Source organism: Diceros bicornis, chromosome 8 (assembly GCF_020826845.1).
Source record: "Diceros bicornis minor isolate mBicDic1 chromosome 8, mDicBic1.mat.cur, whole genome shotgun sequence".
NCBI classification, from domain to species: Eukaryota; Metazoa; Chordata; class Mammalia; order Perissodactyla; family Rhinocerotidae; genus Diceros; species Diceros bicornis.
The window spans coordinates 2126147-2149684 of record NC_080747.1 but is presented as its reverse complement, the minus strand read 5'-3'; the positions used below and the strand labels follow the sequence as shown (position 1 = coordinate 2149684).

Here is a 23538-nt window from a genome sequence, read left to right as displayed (position 1 = left end):
AGCGGTTAAGTGCGCATGCTCCGCTGCTGGCAGCCCGGGTTCGGATCCCAGGCGTGCACCAACGCACTGCTTGTCAACAAGCCATGCTGTGGTGGCATCCCATGTAAAGTAGAGGAAAATGGGCACGGATGTTAGCCCAGAGCCAGTCTTCCTCAGCAAAAAGAGGAGGATTGGCAGATGTTAGCTGAGGGCTGATCTGCCTCACAAAATAATAATAAATAGATAGATAGATAGATAGATAGATAGATAGATAGATAGATAGATAGATAAATGATGCTGGGCCCGCCCTCTGGTGTAGCGGTTAAGTGCTTGCACTCTGCTGCTGGTAGCCCAGGTTCGCATCCCAGGCACGCACCAACGCACCGCTTGTCAGGCCATGCTGTGGCAGCGTCTCATATAAAGTAGAGGAAGATGGGCATGGATGTTAGCCCAGGGCCAATCTTTCTCAGCAAAAAAAGGGGAGGATGGGCATGGATGTTAGCTCAGGGCTAATCTTCCTCACAAAAAAATAAATAAATAAAATAAAATAAATGATGCAGGGATAGCAGGGTAAAGCTATGGGGAAAAAAACAAAAGTGAATCCTTACCTCTTGCCATATGCAAAAAACAATTATAGAGTTGAAGAAGATATTTGCAACATACATTACCGACCAAAGCAAGGCTATATAAAGAATTCTTATAGATTAATGGGAAAAAGACAAACATAAAAAAACAGGCAAAAGATTTGAATAGACACTTCACAGGAGACAAATCAAAATAGTTGATAAACATATGAAAATGTGCTCAACCTCATTAGTAATTAGCTAAATGCATATCAAAGTCATAATTATACACCTACCAGACTGGCAAAAATGAAAAAAGTTTGACAATACCAAGTGTTGGCAAGGATGTGGAACCAAGGGAATTCTCTTTTACTGGTGGTGGGAGTGTAAAGTGGAAGAATAACATTTTGGAAAACAGTGACAGATCTTGATGCCCTAGAACCCAGGAGTCCTGGGTACATACCCTAGAGAAACTCAGGCACACAGGCGTCAAAAACATGGACAAGACTAGCTAGCAGCATTGTCTGTGATTGCCCCAAACTAGAAACACACCACATGTCCATCTACAATAAAATGGAACTGTGAACTATGATATAGTCATACAATGGAACAGTTTTCAGCAATGAACTTGAACAAACTACAGCTATGTAGAGCAACATGAACAAATCTCAAAGATATAATGATGAGCAAAGAAGCCAGATGCCAAAGCTTGCATTTGTATGATTCCATTTTTTAAAAATTTTTTTCCCCAGTAACTTTATTGAGATAATAATGGTTTATAACATTGCGAAAATTCAGGTGCACATTATTGTTTATCATTTTCTGAGTAGAGTTCATCGTGGTCATCCCAAGAAGTTTAATTATTGTCTGTCATCCCACATATGTGCCCCTTTACCCCTTTCACCCACCCCCCCGCCCCATTCCCCTCTGGTAACCACTAATCTGTTCTCTTTATCCATGTGTTTGTTGTATTCCACATATGAGTGAAATCATGCAGCATTTGTCTTCCTCTGGTTCCATTTATATAAAATACAAAAACAGGAAACCGCTGCGATGGATGCATAATTGCGTGGTGAAGGCTTTATAGCAAAACAAGAACGTGAGCCTCACCAAAGCCAGGGCAGGAGTTACTTGCGAGAGAGGGAGGTGGTGGCACTGTGATGGGGAGGACATGTGGGTGCTGGAGAGGCTGCTTCTTGATGGGAATTACACAGATGTTCACTTCATAACAATTTGTTAGGCTGCACATTTGTATTTTGCTCACTGTTCTGAACGTGTGTTGTATGCCACAGGAAATGAAAGGGAAAAGGAGTGTGCCTCAGCTCTGAGTAGCTCGGGGCACCGCCAGGGATGAGGCCGGAGGGAAGGCAGGGGCAGCTGTCAGGGAGCCTCTAAGGTTCCTGAGGAGCGAAGGAAGGTCTGAAGGAGGCAGATCGGATTGGCTCTGCACTCCAAGACTCTGCCTCTGGCGAGAAAGTGCTGGAAGGTAGCTTGCTGGGGGATGGCCACTATCAACCATCTTCAGGAGTCATTGCCCACCCGCAGGACAGGAGCCCTCCCCAAGATCCCTCAACAGGCAGTCTTTTCCAGCGGGGAGGGGCAGGACGTGCAGGCACAAAGACAAGGAGCTAGATGTGTGAACTGGTTGCCTGGCTAGGGGCTCCATGCTACTGGGTCACCACCAGAGACAGAGGCTGTGGCCCTCCCCTCATTGCCCCTCCTCCAGAGACACATGGATTTGGTTCAAGTGCCAACTCTGCCCCATATTCCCTGTGTGGCCTTGGTGTCCTCTAGGCCATCCCCTCTAGAGGCCAGCCCCAGTGGGCAATTAGCAAGAAGCCCCTTGGCCCCAGCTCGCTGCGTTGTCTTCCCTGCCATTTCCTTCTGCCCTGTCAGAGCCACCCATCCCGCCTGGGGTGCAGGACGCTCCTCTTTGGACCAGCAGGGGGCGTCCACGCAATGTGACCCAGATTGGGCGGGGACTGGGAGCAACTTTAGACTTGTTTTGTGAGGTCTCTTCTTGTTCTAAAAACATCTCTTTTTACAGTAAAAATCTCCATTAACAGAGGGTAAGGAGGCTCACCGCACTCTTTCTGATCAACTGTCGGAAAAGTAAAACCATGTTCAGTCCTTGGCTTAGAGAAGCTTCCCAAAAGTGTCTGGGCCCTTTTCCCGAGCCCAGGAATTGAACCCATCTCTGAACTCACCATGAATGCTGGGCAAGTCAGTGAATCCTCTTTGAGCCTCAGTTCCCTATCTGTAACATGCGGGGGCAGGACAGCCCCTGGGCAAGTCTGAGGCCTCCTGTTGGTTTATCCCCACAGACTGGGGCCGGGAAGGCAAAGCAGAGTAAGCCAGGTCAGTTTTGTTCCCCCCCAGAGCTGTGCCCCCTCAGGTGGGGGAAGGCACGTCCAGAGCCCTGGGAGTTGGACTAACTAGACATCCCACAATGACTATCGGAGGCCATGAGTGGTAGTGGGGGGTAGGCAGGCACCAGGGTCTGTACTCAAAGCAGGGAGGGACAGATCCCATGGCAGTAAGTGGCAGAGCTGGGACTTGAATCTGGGCCTCTCTGAGCCTCAGTTTCCTCACCTGTAAAACAGGACTAATAACAGCTGCTTCTCCAGTCAAACTATGTCAGTACCCAGCTCAGCGCCTTGAACACAGGGAGTGCTCAGTACATGGTAACCACCCTCCAGCCCTGTATGAGGAATGGAACACTCATGGCAGGTCTCGGGAGGGGGGAGTGGGTCCCCTTCTGGCTCCCCCTTCACGTGGGAGGACCATGGCCTGGGACCCAGTCCATCATCCCCAACACACACTTGCAGCTGAGGCCCTGGGCCCGAGGGGTAGTTCACAAAGAGGTGGGCAGCTGTCCAGGCAGGCCCTGGGTCTGGGAAGAGAGGCAAGGCCAGGTCAGGCCCTGGGGTGGGCCTTGGGCGGCCACAGGACTCATCTGTCCAGGTGGCTGGAAGGACCCATCACCTGGTTCTGAGCCCAAGAACCTCCAAACCTTCCAGCTCAGGGATCTTCACATATGTTTCAGCCACTGAGCTGGCTCCAAAGTGGCCACATGTTAGCTAAAAGCCATTGCGTCCTGTGTCCTGCAGCATACCACCAGCCTGGGGGGCACTGGCTGGAAACTGGTCCCTGATCCAAGCCCACATTTAAAATTTTACAGGAAGGGAAGCTGCAGCCACAGTGGGGAATGGTGTGCCTCACTGGGTTCCCCCAGCGAGTTCAGGGCAGAGAGGGCCAAGAATCGTGACTGCAGGGAGAAGGAATTGCTGAGAGATGGTGGGAAACACTGGAAGTTTCCTGTGCCCCAAACTTGACCATTCTACACTGACCCCTCCCCCAGGCGGGCTGAAGAGGAAACATCTGCAGAGACCACGCTTGACAGTCAGTTCCTGGAAGCAGATGGCTGCTGTTGTCCCTACTGCTCCCCACAGCACCTCAGGGCAGGGGGCCACGGCCTCCCCTATCCGCTGACCACCCCACCCCAGAACATGGCCAGGCGGTGGGGGGAGGGCAAGTCCAAACACAGGGCCTCCTCGACGGGCTGTTTTTATTTATTTATTTATTTATTTATTTATTTATTTATCTCAGTGACTTTATTGAGATCATAATGGTTTATAACATTGTGAAATTTCAGGTGTACATTGTTTATCAATTTCTGAGTTGACTTCATCGTGGTCACCACAAGTAGTCTAATTATTGTCCGTCACTCCAGGGGCTGTTAATCACTAACCAATGGGCACAAGTGCTGTTGTGGCTTGGGTTTTACACAGCACATTCCTCCTTCTCATCATAAAGTGCAGTATCAGATGACCCTGGGATCCCTGCCAGCCCTGACACCCAGCTGAGTCTATTTTCACAAAAAGAAATCCAGCCTGGATGACCGTGCCAGGGAGAGTGGCCTGCTGGAATTCAACGCAGGAAGTGAGGGATGATCAGGGCTGGGTCTGAGCTGGGGATGCCCGGAGACTCAGGCATCTGGGTACCACGGTCCCTGCCCACCCTTGGCCTACTCAGGGTCTACTCTTCCCAACCCACTGTAGCCGCCACTTCCTCCAAGAAATCTTCCTGGAGCCGCCAGCTGGGTTCCAAGCTCCCAGCCCCTGCACACCCCACTGCCCTGGACAGCGTGCACTGTGAGCACCTCCTGCCCAGCTGTCTCCCAGTAACCATTTGTTAATCCAGCAAATGACCCAATGGGAGATGTGGGGGATCTTTTGGCTCTGCAGCCCCATTGCCTAGACCTGACCTGTGGCAGTAGAAGCTGGTGATTTGGGAGTGCAGGCTCTGAGCTCAGACTGCTCAAGTTTGGGACCCGTTCTTTTAGCAGCTGTGCAGCCAGGGCAAGTGATTTAGCAACCTGTGCTCTTGAAGACAGGGAGACCACCTCTTAGGGTTCTGTGAGCTGACCTGCTGCAGTCACCACCTGTACATTGGTGTGGGTACTCAATTAAGGCCTGTCACTCCTTCCTCCCAATAAAGCCCCAGCCACCTAAGCAAAGGTCTTCTGTGCTTTATTGTGTGGCAACAGCCCCTCCTGGAGGCTGTATCTTAGCATTTCTGGGGGATCCTGGGGCCAGCCCCTGCCCCTACCCCAAATGCCCCAGCCCTGCTCAGCTCCCAGCCCAGGGCAGGATGCGTGTGCTGGAGGGGACCAGAATTCCTGTCCACGAAGCCCAGGCAGGGCTCCGTCCTGGGACCCTGGGCTCCTGAGAAGTGGGCAGGGCAGGCAGGGTGAGATAGAGTCCTCAATCCTCTGGTGCCTGGGGCCTGGCCTAGCCCAGGGGACCCAGCCTGCTGGGTGGGGCCTGGCCTGGCAGATTCTACAGGGTGTCTGCTGGGGAGGCCCCGGGTCAAAGCACGGTGCTCGCTCCTGCTCATGCTCCCACGCCAGCCAGTCTCCATCTGTGTGCACTGAGGTCATGGCCCCCGGGGTCGCCTCTGCCCAGCAGCACATGGTGCAGGCGTCACCTGGGCCCAGCATAGCCGTAGGGGTGCTGCAGCAGCAGGTTCTGGTGGCCGGGCAGCACGTGGGTGTGGTAGTGCTCCACCAGGCTGCCCACGCTCACAAACAGGACCTCACTCTCCAGGTAGAATTTAGAGTCCTGGTTTGGGGGAAGGTGGCAGGGTCAGGGGGGCCGGGCCAGCCTGCCCCTCCCTGCAACATGGGGCAGTCAGCAGTAACGACAACAGTCAGGTCTGTTCCCGGCTGCCCCACGTTACCTCCTGCCTGCTCCAAGTTCCCGCCTCACTACCCCCACTGTGCCCAAGGGGTACAGCCAAGGTCTGTAAATAAGTCCAGGGTCGAGGGCTGATCACTCCATCCCCTACCCCATCACTCCATCAACTACCCCACGGTCAGTTGAGGACACAGCTAGGCAAGGGGAGCAGGGAGGTGGAGGCCTTGGGGGAGGGGTGGCATCCGGAAGTGCCGCCTCAGTCCACCCACTGCCTACACTCTATCAGGGAGACTCTGCCCTGCCCCCACTAAGTTCCAGGCCAGGGTCCCTCTCCTGTCCGGGGCCCGTGGGCAGGGCCAGCCTGCTTACCTTCTCAAAGATGCGGTAGTTCCTCACCTTGTTGGAGGTTTCATCCCACACGACCAGAACCTGTAGGAAGAGAAGCGGGCAACAGATGGCTCAGCTGAGACGAGCACTGACCTCGGGAGAGATGAACCTGAGACCCAGGGGCAGGTAGCAGGACCAAGGCTGGGTCTTGTGGCCCTTAGGGGTGACGCAGGGAGGGTTGCCCTGCACATGGGCAGCAGGGTCAAGGCAGGCAGCCCCTTGCCCTGGGACTCCTGCCCTCAGTTAGCCTCTGATGAGACTTGAATAACAGTAGCAGGTCCTGTCCACCCTAGGACCATCTCCGATACACATGGGGAAACTGAGGCTTAGTGAGGTCACACAATTCACCCTTGGAGGGGCAGAGCCAGAGCCAATAGACCTCCCGCCATTCCCACTGCCCCAAGCAGCCTCCTCTTCAAAGTGCAGGAACCCCCCACCCCCATCAGAGTCCTGGGGTCCCCAGCACTTCCTTCCCGTCTCCTGCTTGTGCTGAGAGGTGGCCATCATTGCCCCCAGTTTGCAGATGGTGTTTAGTTCCTGAGAATAGGTAGGGAGGGGGCCTGCCAGGCAGAGACTCCAAGGATGGAACTTGGCTGAGATGACAGATAAGAGGCTGCATGGGGACGTGATCTATAAGCTATAAAGTCCTGCGCTCGCCATCGGCCTGGGTGTGTGGACAGCCAGAAGACCCCACCACAATGCTGCAGTCCTCGGGGGCCTTTGCTAGGCAAGGTGACCGCCAGGGCACCCTCCTCGGGTACTGACCTTCCCTGACTTGGTGGAGGAGTTCCGGATGCAGTAGAGTCCGTCCTGGGGCTCCCCCCGGGGGCTCGTGGCTTTGAACAGCCTAAAATAAAACAGTCTTGTCAACGAGTAAGCCATCCTCACACAACTCACTTGGGGACCCTACAGCCCCACTCCCCAGTGTGGCTTTTTGTCCTCTCGCTATTCTGCAGCTCAAGTTCCGAGAGCAGTGGGTGCCGTGAGGGCCGGCCTACAGAGCTCTGGGCCACGCCCAGCGGGGAGGGCCAGCATGGGACTGAGCTGATGGGACCCCTTGTTCTGCTGGGATTCTTGCTGCCAGCAACTGCCCAGCACCAAGGTGAGTGAAGGGGACAGAAAAGCAGGAAGATGGAGCAGGGATGGGGGGCAGCAGGGGACCTCATGTCTGCAAAAACAAGGCTTTGGAGAAAGGGCTTCCTGCTGACCTTTCCACTTCGCAGGATTCCGTGGTGTTGACAAAGACCGAGTTGGGCAGTGGCACCTGGAGAGAGGCCAATGGTAGTCAGTGTCATGGTGTGAGTGGTACTCGTGGCTAGCACCCCCCCCACATCGCCCCCCAACTGCCTGCCAGCCTGTGCAGAGATCCCAAGCTTTGCACTATGTTTCATCCCCCCTCAGCTCTAGGGTCCTGGGGGCTCCTGGCTCGAAATGGCCAGGGAGTGGCCTCCCTGGTCTGCAGTTCTCCCGCAGCCACCCATCCACAGCCAAGATCTCGACTTTCCACTCGGCCTTGCCTTCTCATAGTCTTCATCAGAGTCCTCCCCACCAGTGTCGGCCTGCGAGGTGTCAGCCTGTGAGGGCTGCCGGGGTTTTTCAAAGGAGAAGCTCCTGAAACTCTGCCCATCGGGGGGTGATCGCCTGGGAGGGGAGCAAGGAGAGGAAGCCCACATTGCTGTCAGACATGGGACGGGTCCCCCTCTGTTCCCCTCCACACATCGCCCCCGTGTGCCCTCTAAGTGACCGCACCAAGCTCAGCCATGGAACCTGCCAGGTCTGGCTGCTACAGCCCTGGTAGCTGTCAAAGGCCAAAGACCATAGAGGCCTGAGAGAGGCCTGTGCTAACCACCGTGGGGTGGCAAGAATCATCCAAGGCCTGGAAGCCTGAGCTGAGGTCAGGGCTGCCATTGACACTGGCAGGGGAATCCTGAAGGCCTGTGTTCTGGTGTTGTCACACTGTGGACAAGTGCTCTGGACACTGTGGGAGAAGGCCCCAACTCTGCCACTGACCAGCTTTGTGACCTCAGCCAAGTCATGCCTCTCTCAGAGCCACAAAACGTGGATGGATGTGAACAGCCCAAGCTCAAGGGACATGCCCCCCACAAGGCCAGGTGGTCCCAAGCTTCAGGGAAGATTAAAGAAGGGCACACTGGGGTGGGTGGCTGGGCTGTGAGTGAGGCTGCACTATGGACAATCAGCCCTCAGCACGCAGCCCTGTAGCACTCGGGTCCAGATCTGGGGCTCGGCAAAAGGATCCAGTCTGCATCACTGTGGCCCCTTGTGAAACAGACCTATGAGCATGGCAGGGGGTCCCCCCAGGCACTTCCCCACGGGCAGCAGTGCTAACGGAGCCCTGGGGAGAAGGGTGCCACGGTCAGGTTCAGGGTGTGCTGCGGTAGCGCACCCACATGAGGCTCACCCCTGTGGCTCCTAGAGCCTTCACTGCTGCGGGTCCTAGACATCTTTGACTAAGGGCCACTGGTGTGGAAGATACTGTGGAAGTGGGGGCACATCGGTCTCCTGGCACTGCCCAGCAATAAAGCAGAGGTGATTCAAGCAGGCCTCAGGGGTAAGTCAGGGACATGCTCCGCATTTCAGCAAGTACCCAATCAGGAAGGGCACAAAGGCAGCCTTGGTGGCTCCAGAGCCGGGGACACACCCAGAGCCCCAGGCGGGGGTGGGAAGGACAATGCTGGGTGAAGAAGGCCTGCAGAAGCATGCTGGCTCAGAGCAGCTCACAGCTAGAGCTCCCTTCCCCACACCGACCATCCCAGGGCAGGCAGTCAGCCCCAGAGGCCCCTCCCTGGACCCCAACCCTCAGACCGCATGGCAGGGGCTCTGAGAGGCCTGCAGCCCCAAAGCCCTCCTTGCCCACTACTCTCTGAGGCAGCCATGGGCTTCACACCCACCACCCACTGGGCTGGACATTCTCAAGGGCAAGGTTGGACACCCCCGGTATCCCTGGGTCATAGGCTGAGAGTGCCAGGGGCGAGGAGGCCTGGGTGCCGGGAGAACTGGCCAGGTTGGGAGGGGTTCCAGTGGCACCAGCACCATGCAGACTCACTGGAGGTGGGGGTGGGGCGGCTTCTCTGGCCTGGGCAGGACTGCAGGCCGGGCTGCGGCCTCAGGCACAGGCAGCTTCAGTGCAGGAGGCCTGGGGGCTACAGGGGGCACAAAGAGTCCAGGCTTGGCTGCCTCCCTCAGGGGGGCCTCTTCAGCCATCTTCAGGAACTTGGGCTTGTTGGCTGGCACGGGTGGAGGCTCGGACGTGGACAGCCCCCTGGGGGACAGGTGGAAGGACTTGAGCTTGTCACAGTTCCTGGAAGCAGCAGTGGCTGTGCTAGCAGTGCTGGAAGCACAGCTGGCCCCGTGGCTGGGGACCCAGGGCTCCGGGCTGGGGCTGGTGCTCTCACGGAAGCAAGGGGATTTCCGGAGGCTGGGCCCGGTGGGCATGCTGCCCAGAGGCGGGTCGCTCATCCTCCGGGAGGCAGGTGGCACCCTGGGGCAAGGCTCGGTCCGCTTCAGGCCCAGCAGGTCCCTCTTAGAGTCCTCGTGGGCCGGGCCAGCATCAGGGAGGCCGCGCTTAGGGGGTGGGGGTGGCAGCAGAGGGCCCGGGCCCTTGAAGATGAAGGAATGGGCACGGGGCACATCAGTGAAGGCTGGCTTTCTGGGCGTGGGCACAGGAGGCGGGGGGTAGGCTGGCGGGTGGGTCAGGGTGTCTGTAGAGCAAAGAGACCCAGTTAGTGAGAAAGTGTCACCTGCTGGAGGCTGGACCAACATCACCTCTGCTGGCAATGGAATGCCAGGCCAAGTAGGTGTGCGCCCCCTCGCAGCCCCCACCTGACGCCCAGCCACCCTGTAGCCCCTATGCCCAGCACTCTCGATGCAGCCTTCCTCCCAGGGTCCTGGCCCGCCCCTCACCACCTGGCCCACCCCATCCACCCCAACCTGTGCAAGTTTCCTGAAGCCTAGATGTCACATCAGGATTCCCAGATGGGAAAGGGAAAGAGACAGAAGAGGCCAGGGGACTCCCAAGATTTGGCCTCAGCTAGCGGAGGTTGGAATTTCCACCAACAGAGGCGAGGAGGATGGGCAAGAGCAGATGGGAAGGAAGATGAGGGTGGTGTTTGCTCATGACAAGTTTAAGATGCTACAAGACATCCAGGGGACATCGAGTGGGCTGTTGGGGCACAGGTCCAGAGATCAGAGAAGAGGTCCCCGCTGGAGATGTGAATGGAATCAACAGCCTATTGATGACACTGGCTGTGGGTCCAGGAGTGACGGGTGAGGGGTGAGCGAGGCCTAAGCCCTGGGGTGGCCCTCAGTCATGGGGACGGGTGTCAAGGGGCCAGCATAGGGCTGAGAGGGAGGTGGGACCTGGTGCATGTGAGCCAGGTGAGGAGCAGGGAGGGAGGCACCAGGCCAGGTGTGGCTCACGGGTGCTGAGCATTGCACCTGGGAACGCTAATAAGAGATGTCTTGGGAAGAGGCCTGAGGGGGAGCCTGATGGGAGTGGGGATCCAGAGGGTGGGGAGGGAGTGCGCCAGGAGCATGCGGGTGGGTTTGCAGAAGCACTGAGCCCCTGGAGGTTCACGGCTGGGAATGGGAAGTGAGGCCCCCGTGTGCTCATCTCCAGCCACATTCGGCTGCAGTTCAGGAGCGGGGCATAGGGAGCTGGGATTTCTCCAGCAGTGGGGTCACAGGGCCAGAGACAGGAAAGGGTGGAGCATGCGAGTGAGAGTGTACAGGACGAGGGGGGCGGGCTCTGTGCCGGAAGGGGGAGTTGAGGCATGTGGCCCAGGAGGGGAAGTTGAGGGCCTGGTGAGCTGAAGGCCTGTGGGTGCTGGGGCCCCAGAGGGAGGGAGCTGATAGGAAGGAAGGGGGCTGGACCCGGGTGCTCTTGAAAGGGGAGGCAGAGCGAGAGGAGGATACAGGAGTGGGGGCTGAGGTGGGCAGAGGATAGGGTCATTGAAGAGGAGGCCAGGGGGTGGAGGGATTGTCTCAAGTTCCCAGAGATAATGAAATCCACAAGAATGAGAGGAGCTGGGGTGGGGCAGGGGCTGAAGTGGGGGAACCAGGAAGGGTAGAAGGAATAGAGAGTGATGGGACAGATGGCAGAGGCAGGGAGTGAGGGGACATGCGGCAGGACAGAGGCATAGCGCTCCCCGACCTGGCCGTGCACTTATGTGATGCCTGGCACATGCCCCTCTCCCTTGCTAGGCCGGGTGCTTAGGGAGGTGTGGTAGGGGTGGGGCGGTGAGGGACCATCTGGTGTACAGAGGTGCTCATAGAGAGCTGTCCCTCCTTCCCCACTCTCAGCCCCCAGGACCACCTCTGGCTCAGCATCCCAAGTGTAGGACCCCACCTTAACTATCTCCACATTCTCCCCCATCAAGGCTAACTGTGGAGGCTGGAAGAGGAGATGAGCAGGGCGACCCAGAGTATATGCCTCTTCTGCTCTGTTCCTCCTAATACTTGGGCCATGGCAAGGAAACCAAGGCCCGGGGTAGAGACAGTCAGGCCTGAGGCCACCCAGAGCAGGACCTGGGCCGGCACTCCCAGCCTGGGAGGGGGGTCTGCTCCGGCCCGGCCCCTGCTCTCCACTCAGAGCTCTCCAGGCCCCCCGGTCACCCCACCTACCCTCAGGCTTCACGGGCTCAGGGGAGTCGGGCTCCATGTACGAGTCATCCTCATCATCATGCTCATAGTCTGTGGGGCAGAGGAAGGGTCAGACCAAGGGCAGCCCATGCCCAGCTGCACCCAGGACGGGGTGGCGGGGTTGGGGCCCTCAGAACACCGCTCTGTCAGGGAGGCATGGGGCAAGGACGAGGCGGGCAGGGTGGACCCACGCTGCCTGGGAAAGCCAAAGGAACAGAACAGGGAGGACACCCAAATGTGTCCCCCTCCTCGGCGACAGCCCAAGAGGAGTTCCTGCTCCCGCTGTTGCCAGCAACCAGATGAGGAGAGGTGGTGGGCGGAAGATGTGGAGACAGGCCTCACCTTCGTTGTCCAGTGGGTACGGAGAGAGGCTGACATCCACGGGCCGCTCCACTGCACCGTAGAAGCTGTCTGTGTCCGAGCTGGAGTCACTGAAGCGTGGGGAGGGCGGGGGGGGGGGCGTGGGTTGGTGAGCACAGGGCAGGTGGGTCCCTTTGTGCTCACACATATGGATACATGTGCACACAGACACTCAGATAGACACACAGATATGGACATACGCACAGATAAACACAAGGACACATGGAGAGACAGATGGACGTATATACACAGACACAAAACAAGGACAGACGGACATGCTCCATGCAAGGATACAAGGACACAGGGAGTCGAGGCTGTGGTGCCTCCCTCTGGCCCCCCTTTGGTTCTTGGCACAAGTGTGGCCCCTTGACCGGCCAGATGGTGACAGGCCTCAGGGCTGGGTCCAAGTCCCCACCTGCTCCTGCCCCAGGGGCTCAGTCAACTCCGGGCTGAGCCCACTACAGGACAGTGGCCAGGACTGAGGGCCAGGGGCTCTGGGGTCAGGCAGGACCTGCAGGACCGGGACTGCCTTGGGTGTGCCCAGCCTTCTCCAGGCCTCATCTCTGAAAGGACAGGACAGCTTTTGTTCCCACGCAGAGAACCCCTGCTGCTTGCTGGGCCACCTCACAGTGAGGTCACCAAGACTGAGCCAGTGCCCTGGGGGACTCACTCTGGTCTCACTCCAGAGTGGGCCAAGGTGGGCGTCAGGGGGCTGGGAACCCAAAGCTCTGAGCTCCTGCAAATGCTAGGCCTCCTGGGTGGCAGGTGAAAGCATGTGTGATCCCTAAACAGGAACTACCAATGGGGTGCACACACGTGTTTCCACATTCAGGTGCGGGCACATACATGCATACACACTCGGGCACACATACACATGCTCACACACTTGGGTGCATGCACACACTCTTGGGTGCACACACACATGCTCACACAGATGCACGGCACGCACACAAGCAGCTTGGCTGGCACCTTTAGAAAAACATTTGAGGAGAGGATTCCAGGCCAAGCCCCCAGGGGCTGGGAAGCGGGCACAGGTGTCTAGCCCAGCAGCCCTAGAGACCTGCCTGCCCATCACATCCCCAGGCCCACCTGGCGTCCAGGGGCAGCTCCTTCTTCTCGTGGAAGTGGCCAATCTCCCTGCGCAGCAAGGCCATCCAGCTCTGTGGGTCAGTCAGGACCGCAGTGGGCATGGTGCTGCCCAGGGCAGGGCCTCACCCTCACCCTCCTCCCCTCACTGCCCTGGCTGGTCTGCAGTGACCACCAAGGTCAGGGGAGATGACCCTGCTGGCCATCCTGGGGCTGCAGACCCCTCTCAGCCCATTCGGAGCTCCCCCTAAGACAGCATATTCTGAGTATGTGGCTGCTGGCACCAGGCTCTGGGCGTGAGGACAGAGGACTGAGGGGCAGCACCCACCCAGCTGCCCATGCCCCAGCCACATCCTCTCAGGGCCTGGAGTGGGCCCTGTCAGCTCCCCTCCACCCAAGGCAGGGCCAGCCTGGCCCCCGGGTTACCTTGCGCTCATCCTCAGAGGAAGCTGAGAAGAACCACGTGCGGTGCTTCTTGCTGATGTGGACGATCTTAAAGGGGAAGACGTTGTTGGACGTTGTCTCCTCAGCCGCTCGCATCACCCTGAGGGCACAGCGCCAGTGGTTACTACCTGGTCCAGGCCCACAAGGATGGCCTCAGCACAGCCCCCACCCCCGGATAGGTCTTGGCATTGAGCACCATGCCCCGAGGGACACAGGCAGACATGGATGGTCTGCCTGTGGATGCTCCAGGCTGAAGGCCTAGATGTGTCAGGCAGAGGGGAGCATGCGGGCAAGGGTGGGCCGTGAGCAGACAGGAGTGCTGGGGTCTGGGAGGGCTTCCTGGGAGCAGCAGAGTGTGGGGTTCTGAGACAATGACATATCACCCTCGCTGCTCACCAATGCCACTTTACATGGATGCCACCCTCCCACCTTCATCTCTGCCTGGCCTCCCCGTTGGGGGCCCTCATGGGGCTCTGTGTCAGCCTCCGCCCTGCCCCTGCTACCCGGCAGCACCCCTGACTGCATTTCAGGGAAGTGACTCCCTGTGGCTGCTCCCCGAGCCATGATCTGTGGTTTGCACAGAGATCACAAAGTCTACCATGGGGGGTTCCTGCTGGGCCAGGCACTTGGGTCAGGTGTGCCCATCTGCCTGGACCACCAGGATCACCATCTGATCCACCAGTGCCCACTGGCAGCCACAGGGCCCTGGAGCCTCCTCCCTCCTCGTAAGTGCCTCGGCTGGCCTGGGGGCCTGGCCCTGGGCTGGATGTTTGGGCAAGCCTCCCCAACTGAGTTTGTAGGGTGCAAGCCAACGCCTAGAGTCATTCCCTGGGAGTCCCAGTCCCACCACTGACACCATGGGACCCTTGGGTCCTCATAGGCAGGAGGGGCCAGGCCCTCCCGAGGAGCTGGGGGGCACAGACTAATGCCATAGGGTGTATGACCCGGGTGGTACGATACCAAGGAGCCACACTTCACTCCTGCTCTGCGGGCCCCCGAGGCCATGGATGGGGGGCCAGCATGCCTATCACACCAGTGGGGCTCTGGTCCAGTGCCCACCTCCCATTAGGAGCCCCTCGAGGGCAGGCCGGTGGCCCCTCATTGGATGGACCCAGTCCGTGCACATGTGCAGCAGGGAGCTGGTCCCCAGCCTGGGAGGCCCTTGGAGCCAGGGAGGTCTAGGGTAGGGCCTGAGGTGGGCTGGGCTCTTGGCCTCTTAGAAGGAGGTGGTGGGTGAGGGAGCAGGGTGGGTGAGAAGGAGGGATGCAGAAGCCACTAGGCAGCGGCCAGATGTGGACTCTGGAGAGCAGGTTGTCCCAATCCTTGAGGCCTACCCACAAAGCTGTAAGAAGCCCCCAGCCTCACCCCCACGCCCTCAGCAAAGGCCTGAGGGTAGACTATGAGGAGGGGATGAGGCCACCTGGAGGCAGAGGGCGTGGCAGAGGCTGGGTGTGGTCCAAAGGGGTGGGGGACTTTCTTTGGAGGGAAACAGGGTCAGGCCCAGCCAAAGCTCTGTGGAGGCAGGCTGGCGGGGAAGCAGCTGGCCATGGGGCCCCTGGGTCCACCGGCACGGTGGGCACTCACCGGTTATAGCCGCTCAGCGAGAAGGCGCCCTGCGGGGAGGCGGATGTGCTGCTCTTGAAGTAGTAGATGCATCGCTTGTGGATGATGACAAAGCGCAGGGGCCCTGCAGGCAGCGTGGCGAGCGCAGGGATGAGCCTCAGGGGGCCACTGGGTAGACCCTACTCTGGGGACCCTCTTCAGAGGCCCTGGGCAACTTGGGGCCAGGCCTCCTGCCTTTGAACCCCACAGAATGGAAAGGCAGGGAGCTGGGCTGGCATGCTACCCGTTTCCCAAGGGGCCACTGTGGAGCCAAATGTGGACAAATTCATGGGCATGCTGGCAAGCCCCGAGGACAGGCCTGGCCACTCCCAGGATGGGGTAGATTCAGGGAGCTAGCCCACGGGCCCTCAGGGGCAAGGAGGCTGGCTCAAGGAAGGGCAGAACCAGGGCAAGAGGCCCAGGGAGGCCACAGCTGCCTGGCTGGATGTTGCAGGGCTGCTGGAGGTTCCCTCTACCCCAGGCTGCCAGAGCGAGGGTGGGGGCAAAGAAGCCCAGAGAGCCCGCCACCAAGAGCCACCGGTGTGGAACCAACCCCCAGGCTGGGCAGTTACGCTGAGAACTCACACTCCACTGTCCCATTCCCAAGAAGCCCCTCCCAGACCTGGCGGCAGGTCAGTTACAGCCCCTCCTTGGAGGCTCCTTGTCCAATGGGCATTCATACAGAAACCAAACAGCCCAGTGTGGGGCACTTCAACCAGGTAGCACAGGGCCAGGCAGTCCCTGGCAGAGAGCACTGCTGGGGCAAAGGCATGGGGCGCCCATGGCTGGTCAGAGGGATGGGCAAGGCCCTGATGCTCTTTGGCCTTCAGAGTCTTGACAACTGGGCATCTCCCAGGTCTGGGGGCTCCCTCCCTTTCCCAGCCTGCTGTCCTAGGAACCAGAGCCCCAGTCTCATGCAGCTCTGGAGGTCCAGTGCAGAGCCAGGTCTTGGCTGGCACGTGGGCTCACTGAACACCCGCCAGATAAGGCAAGGGCACCACCCAGAGGCCAGACCTACAAGGCCACCAAGGGCCCCTAGACCCTTGCTGCAGGCTGAAGCTCCTCTGGCCAGCTGATCAGCACAGTGCACCAAATGCCAGTCTGATCTCTGCCCAGCTGTACCACCCCGGACCCTCCCACAGTCATGGGGCTGGGGAAGCCGACCTCAGGTCCTCCAGCCGTACTGGCCATGAGGGAGGGAAGGGAAACTCCGGAGGGCCTTCCGTGTAAGAAAGCAGAGGCTCAGAGAGGCTGGGTGCTTGCCCAAGGAGGCCCAGCGGGTCAGCAAGGCTGGGGCCCAGCCCTGTCCCCACGTCCTCCCATGGTGCTCCCCACCGCCCAGGGGACTCACATTTGAGCAGCTGCAGCTGAGTGCCGCCCTTCTTGTGCAGGTAGCCAGCCTTGGCCACACCCCCTGGCATGGTTAGCAAGTTCTGGGCGCCAATTGCCTTCATAGGGACAGGCCAGTGCATCTCCTCGGCCGCCATGAAGCTGCAATAAAAGGGGACATATCTCAGCCAGGTGTGGGGGACAAAAGATAGCTTAGCTGGGGACATGCAGGGGGGACACTGCCAAGATCCTGGAGAGAGCACGAAGGTTCAAAGCAGTAAGAGGTAAGAACCCCTTTTCTGAAGGCCCAGGCTTCCAGGTGGGACCCTAGGGAGAGACCTGGTCCACTCGGACACCCCCTGGTCCATTCAGCCACACACCTGAACCCCAGGGATCCTGTGAGCTGTGTTCCTCCATCGACACTGGTTCACTCTGTACACACCTACTGAGCTCAAGGCCCCATGGGGGCTGGGGTACAGCGGCGAATGGACTCAGGAAACCCCTGGCCCAGGTAAGTCAGGCCTTAGGCCATGAGGTCCCCAAGTCCGAGGGCCAAGTGAGCCTATAATGGGGCCTGCCCTAGACAGGAAGTCAGGGAGGGCTTTCAGGAGAAGGTGACTGGGGTCACAAACTGAAGGAAGGAGTTAAAGAGGTACAGGGTCTAGGGCAGGCCCTGGGCACCCTCTCCACCAGCTCTGACTCTCAGCAGGGAGAGAGTGAGGGGCACGGCCCCTAAATGCCCCACAATCCACTCCTGCCCACCCTTAGCTGGCTTCTGTCTATCCCTTTCTTAAGGCTCTGAGACCAGGAAGCAGGACAGCAGCTGGCCAAGAGCCTCCAGTTCCCAGGTCAGACAACCTAGATTCTGGTCCTGGCTTGGCTTTCTGGGGGATCCCTGGGCCTCAGTTGCTGCAGCTGTAAAATGGGAGGACAGAGCAGATGCGGCCTGGCATGCAGCACACCCTAGTCAGCAATGGCCATGAGGACCATTTGGTGGGTTGGCTGATGCAACACTCCTCAGGGACCACATAGTACTTGGTCACCAGGGACAGGCTGACTGTCTTAGGGCTAACCCAGCCCCACAGGACCCAACACGTCAGGCCCTGGGGGGTCAGGCCCTGCCCCTCCCCCACCCTCTTACTCATGCTCCAGCTGCTCTCCCTGAAACCTGCCAGGCTGTTTCACACTTCTGGCCTCTGCCTGGAATGATCATTACCTCTCTTCACATGGAGAACTCCTACTCGTCCTTCAAGACCCAAATTCAGTGTTCTCTTCCGTGAGGCACCTCAATGCCCAGTCACATTCCGGGTCTCCTCCACCCCTGGTCCCTCCGAACAGCACCCAACCTTGCACTGTTTTGTCTGTGCCTGCCCCCACCCCACCCCGGTCCTGGTTCCTCCTGGGGTCCCAGTGGAGTTGGAGGAGAAGGGGTGTGGTCAGCGTCACCCTTAAGCCGGTGGTGGAGCAGTTAGGGTCAGACCCAGAGACCCAGTCCTGCTGGGACTCCTGCCACTACAGGCCCCATCCCCAAAACACACACACAAAGAGAACCTCTTTGCTCTTAGCGAACCAGCATCCTCCATCAAATGCTCACCGTCTCTAGGGGCCTGGGCTGCCCCTTTGCCACCGCCTCTGCCTAGGTCACCGGGCTGCCCGCTCCGGCTCCATCTGCACACAAAGCCGACCCCTCGGGCCTGGGCCCCCACCAACAGCGGAGGCTCGGAACAAAGGCGCGGCCACCCCTACCCCCGCCCCCCGCGCCTGCCGCCCGGACGGAGCCCCGCGGCGGGGAGAAGGGTACCGGCGCTCACGCCCACCCAGGGGGAGGTGCTGGCAGAGGCACGGCCCGCGTCCCGCCTGGGGCCCCCAGACCCGCCCGGCCGCCGGCCCACGCCCGCTTTTGTTCTCGCAGGAAGCGCGGGCTCGGGGTCCGGGGGCTCAGGTCGGGTCCGCGCTCAGTACTCACGGCGTCCACGCGGCGGGCAGGGCCGGCTTCCGGGGGGCGGCCCCCGCCCGCCTCTCCTGCGCGCACCGACACGGCCCCGGGCCGGGCCCCCCGGCCGCCGCCTCGTCCCCGGCGCCCGCCTCCCGCCGGCCCCGGCTCCGCGGCCGCAGCCCCGCGCCCGCCATGCCGCGCGCCCCCGGCCCGGGCCCAGGCGGCGCCGGCTCCTCCCCTCGCGGGCGGGCGCGGGGGCGGGCAGGTGGGGAGCTCCGCCGGCCCCGCGCCTCCGCCCGTCACCCCGCGTCCGCCGCCCCGCAGAGCCTCAGTTTCCCCGTCTGCTGCTCTGAGGATGGGGGGCGCGAAGCGGACGTCTCAAGTGCAGCCGAGAATCAAGAAGCCACCGATGCAAGCGAGGCATCCCGCTTCACAGCCCCAACGCTGCGAGTGTCCCCGCGCGGCTGGAAGGCCCCAGACCCAGGTCCCAATCCCAGCCGGCTCCTGGATGGCGAGCGCCCTTGAGAAAGTGGCTTCTCCTCCCTGAGCCTCAGTCTGCGCCTCTGTAACTGGGGGTGATGGCCGCCCTGCCTTCCAGGGCTGTGCGGGGTTTGTTCTGAAGCAGGTCCGGCTGGCCGAGAGCCCCCACCACGCTGGCATGCACTCAGGCTCACGGACAGGTCTGCGGTTCCTCGAGCCCCCTACTGGGCAGGCTGCTTGCCCTATCTGACTCGATGGGCCTCCACCCCTCGATTCCCTTCAGGGGTCAGGGGTCTGGTCTTTGGCAGCCCTTCTTGGACATATGTGAGTTTCTCTCCTAGGAGACCCCCAGGCTGGCCAACGGCTGGTGAAGGCCCTTGCTGGCCTCTCAAACATTCTGCCTCCTCCACCTCCCACTTGCATACAGGCTGCCACTGAGATGGGCCACCTACAGCAGAGGGTAGCTCTAACAGCTTGGGCCCTGCTCCCACCTGGCTGTCCATACTGGGCGCCCCTCCCTGGTTTCCCAGCCTCCACCTCAGGCAGCCTCTCTGGCCCCTTCCCACTGCAACCAGCCTTCGCCTGTCACTGCAGCCTCCCCGCATAGAGGCTCCTGCCTGCTTCTGTGCCCAGCATCCTTGCCAATCCCTCCCCTGGCAGTGTACCCATCCCCCAGGCCACCTCCCTCTCCTCCCCCAGCCATCCTACCTGGCCACTTCTGGGCAGCCCCCCCACCACTTCCTTTCCTCAATTCCCTCCCCCACCTCCAGTCTCTTCCCTCCATCACCCTCCACTCGGCACACTCTCCAACACACATGCCATTCTCATCACGGCTCTGTTCTGAATCTCCAGGGCCTCCGCATGCCCACCTGGCCCTTCCAGATACAGCCCCCATGGACCTTTCCCACAGGCTCTCCTGCTGCCCTCCACCCCTGTGCACCTGTGCCAGCCAGAACCCATAGCTCCCATTACCCAAATCCACCAAGCACCTGCCTCCAGGCCTTTGTCCACACTGCCTGCAGCTGCAACTGAACTCAGTGAACACTAATCCTTCACAAACTTCCAAAAACAGAAGCGGAAGGAACTCATTCTATGAGGCTGGCATTACTCTGATACCAAAACCAAAGACATCACAAGAAAAGAAAACTACAGACCAATATCCTTTATGAAAGTAGACGTAAAAATCCTCACCAAAATTGGGGCTGGCCCAGTGGCGCAGCGGTTAAGTGCATGCGCTCCGCTTCAGCGGCCCGGGGTTGGTAGGTTCGGATCCCGGGCGCGCACCGATGCACCGCTTGTCAAGCCATGCTGTGGCGGCGTCCTATGTAAAGTAGAGGAAGATGGGCACGGATGTTAGCCCAGGGCCAATCTTCCTCAGCGAAAAGAGGAGAACTGGCATGGGATGTTAGCTCAAGGCTAGTCCTCCTCACAAAAAATAAATAAATAAAAAATAGATTAAAAAAAAAAAGATTCTACACCATGCCAAGTGGGACTTATCCCAGGAATGCAAGGTTGATTTAGCGTTCAAAATTCAACGAATGTGGGGCCGGCCCCGTGGCTTGGCGGTTAAGTGCGCACGCTCCGCTGCTGGCGGCCTGGGTTCGGCTCCCAGGCACGCAGCGGCGCACCGCTTGTCCGGCCATGCTGAGGCCACGTCCCGCATACAGCAACTAGAAGGATGTGCAGCTATGACATACAACTATCTACTGGGGCTTTGGGGGGAAAAATAAATAAATAAATAAAATTATTTAAAAAAAAAATTCCACGAATGTAATACATTGTATCAATCAAATAAAAGACAAAAACCACATGATCATCTCAATAGATGCGGGAAAAAGCATTTGACAAAATTCAACAATCCTTCATGATAAGAACAGCACTCCACAAACTAGGAATAGGAGGAAACTTGCTCCACTTGGTAAAGGGCGTCTACGAAACACCCTAAGCAAACGTCATGCTCAGCGGTGAAAGACTGAACACTTTCCCCTAAGAGCAGGGACAAAGCAAGGACATCTGCTCTCACTACTTCTGCTCAACATTGTATTGGAGGTTCCTGCCAGAGCAATTAGGCAAGAAAAAGAAATAAAAGGCATGGAGACTGGAAAGGAAGAAGTAAAACTATTAACAGATTAGATGATTGTGTATATAGAAAATTCCAAGGACTCCACTAAAAAATTGTTAGAATTAATAAACAAGCACAGCAAGGTGGCAGGATATAATATCAATGCACAAAACTCAGTCTTATTTCTATATACTAGCAACGGACAATCCGAAAATGAGATAAGAGTTAGTCCCCCCTTCAGGCAGTCTTCTCTGACATCTAGGGGTCCTGTGTCCCTCTGTAGGGCTAGCATAGCCTTCCCTCCACTTAACACTGACCACACTAGGTTGTCACTGTCCCCTATCCTCACCAGCTCAGACCCAGCATGGAGGGGCACCCAGGAAGCCCCAAAGGAGGTACAGAATGTTGACCCTGGTGGATGGTGGGGACTGTGGTTGCATGCAAGGCACAGAAGCCAAAACAGAGTCCCCACTCTGGTGTGTTGCATCCTCCTCAATCTGTAAGGAGACGTGGCCTGTGTGTTGGGGCGGGAGCAGCTGCTGTGGGGACAAACAGAACCCACTGCTCCTCCTGGGTGGGCAAGATTGTGGGGAGGACTTGGGGCAGCCCACAGCCTCGTTCTGGTTCAGCTCAGTGGCCAGGCAAGCACAGACCTGTGAGGACCTCACTCTCATCTGGCCACTGTCCCTCATTGGGCAGGATGGGGGCTCTTAGGTGACCACTGACTGACCGTGGGTGGGGAGGGTGAGTCATGACAGGGCCAGGTTGTACTTCATCTCTCCTGGGAATGTCCTCACTTCAGGGACAGCCCCTCTCCAGAGGATGGACCATCCAAGGGGAAGCCCACCCTGACACCACCACATCCTCTAGCCCCACCTGGCCCTGTCCTGCACCAGTGGGTGAGCTGGGTTGGTACCTGACCAGGAGCCCAGTGCCAGGCCAGGCTGGAGCATAAAAGGGGAAGTTATGGCTGAGGGTGAGGGTGATGACGGGACATGGGGACTGTGGTGACCACACACCTCTTGGGGAATTTCAGCCCAGCTCACAGATTCCAGCTCCACCAGTGCCTGGGAAAGTTGAGGGGAGTCCCCAAGGGGCACCCACACTCCTGGCCGGTCTGGCCTCCCTGGCTGTCTCCCTCAATGCCACTGGCATCACCCCAACCCCAGGGGCCTGATGGTTAAACTCCACTCATTCATTCCAGGGGCCCCCACAGGCCTTCCTGCCAGCTCACTGGCAGGAAGCCTCAGTCTCCTCCTCTGCAGGAGCAGACACCCCAGTGTCTGAGTGCGAGCTGTCAGGGAGAGTGCTGGAGACCTGGCTTCAAATCCCACCAGACCTGTCATCCTCTGAGCCTCTGCTTCCTCCAATTAAAAGCAGGCGTGGAACGGTCCCATCCTCAGAGTGCCCCGACACCCCAGCAGCACAGTAGAAAGTCCATCCCGGGGGGGGGCATCTGCCCCTACAGAGGAGGGACTGAGGCCACCCAGTGAGCTGGCAGCAGGGTCAGCACTTGCTCTCTGGGTTTGCCGTGCCGTGGGGGTCTCTGTTCCCTGCAGCTCAGGGGGGCTGCCTGGGGCAGGGCTCGGCAGACACACAGGTCGTCCTGTGTCAGGGGGGCTGGCATGGTGGTGGCTGCTGGGCTCTCTGGGCCCTTCCAAAGGTGTGTGACCCTTGTGTGTGTGCACATGTGTGGATGTGTGCTCACACCTGCATGTGTGTGAGTGTGCACACGCGCACACTAGGAAAGGGAGCACCGGGGGCACACTCTTGGTCTCTGCTCCTGTGTTCAACCCCCACCTTCTCTCAAAGTTGAGATTGGTCTAGGTGACCTGAGGCCCAAGGCTGCAGGGGACGGGGGGCACAGCAGGCGGGTGAAAACCACTCTGTCCCACAGAGACAGCCTCCACTGAGTTCCACGAAGTGCAGGCTCTGTGGCTCCCACCCACTTTCGAGGTGTGAGCCCATGGGGGGAGCGGTGTGCGGTCATGGTCTGCACAGGCCTACATGTGAGCTGTGGCTCCACACACCCGGTCAGTCTTGGACGGTTCCCTCACACAGGACATGCACGTGAGCTGCGGGAGGTTATATGTATGTGCATTGGGGTGTGTGCACGGGTACGAGCCTTGCATGAGAGCGGAGCGGGGGCCCTGGAGGGCTAGGCTTCTGCAGGCTCTCCTTTCTGACACCTGCAGACATGGCCCTGGCTGTGGTGAGGGAGCTGGCGCCTCATGTGACCACAGCGTCAGGGGGTTCCTGTCAGTGGTGACCAGGCCGGCCTGTTTGTCAGAGCCACAGGGCAAGGTGGGGCTGGGGTTCCAGCCCCAGTGGAGAAGAAACCAGGTCCTCCAGTGCACTCATTCACACACTCACACCCACAAACATACTCTCACTCATTGCACACATGCATGCACACTTACACACTCATGCACAAAGACATACACGCCTTCTCAT

The 23538-nt window shown here is 58.9% G+C and overlaps 1 protein-coding gene across 10 annotated transcripts in view; it reads right to left on the bottom strand.

The window, feature by feature from the left end:
- Positions 1-4093: 4093 nt before the first annotated feature.
- The window catches only part of SH3BP2 (SH3 domain binding protein 2), a 39573-nt gene continuing 20128 nt past the window's right edge, over positions 4094-23538 (bottom strand). For 3 of the 10 annotated variants that reach the window (XM_058546601.1, XM_058546602.1, XM_058546593.1), the window contains exons 2-13: positions 16629-16768; positions 15260-15362; positions 13658-13775; positions 13235-13305; positions 12128-12216; positions 11768-11836; positions 9192-9846; positions 7645-7768; positions 7336-7391; positions 6893-6974; positions 6110-6169; positions 4094-5665 (exon numbers count right to left, since the gene is read on the bottom strand). In XM_058546601.1, coding sequence (XP_058402584.1) covers positions 5528-5665; positions 6110-6169; positions 6893-6974; positions 7336-7391; positions 7645-7768; positions 9192-9846; positions 11768-11836; positions 12128-12216; positions 13235-13305; positions 13658-13775; positions 15260-15362; positions 16629-16764 — 1701 coding nt within the window. In that variant the 5' untranslated portion in view covers positions 16765-16768 and the 3' untranslated portion in view covers positions 4094-5527. Of the gene's footprint in view, positions 5666-6109; positions 6170-6892; positions 6975-7335; positions 7392-7644; positions 7769-9191; positions 9847-11767; positions 11837-12127; positions 12217-13234; positions 13306-13657; positions 13776-15259; positions 15363-16628; positions 16769-16986; positions 18275-18572; positions 18737-20213; positions 20332-23538 lie in introns of those variants that run through there. The other 7 variants (XM_058546598.1, XM_058546595.1, XM_058546592.1 and 4 more) reach the window with 7 other exon arrangements.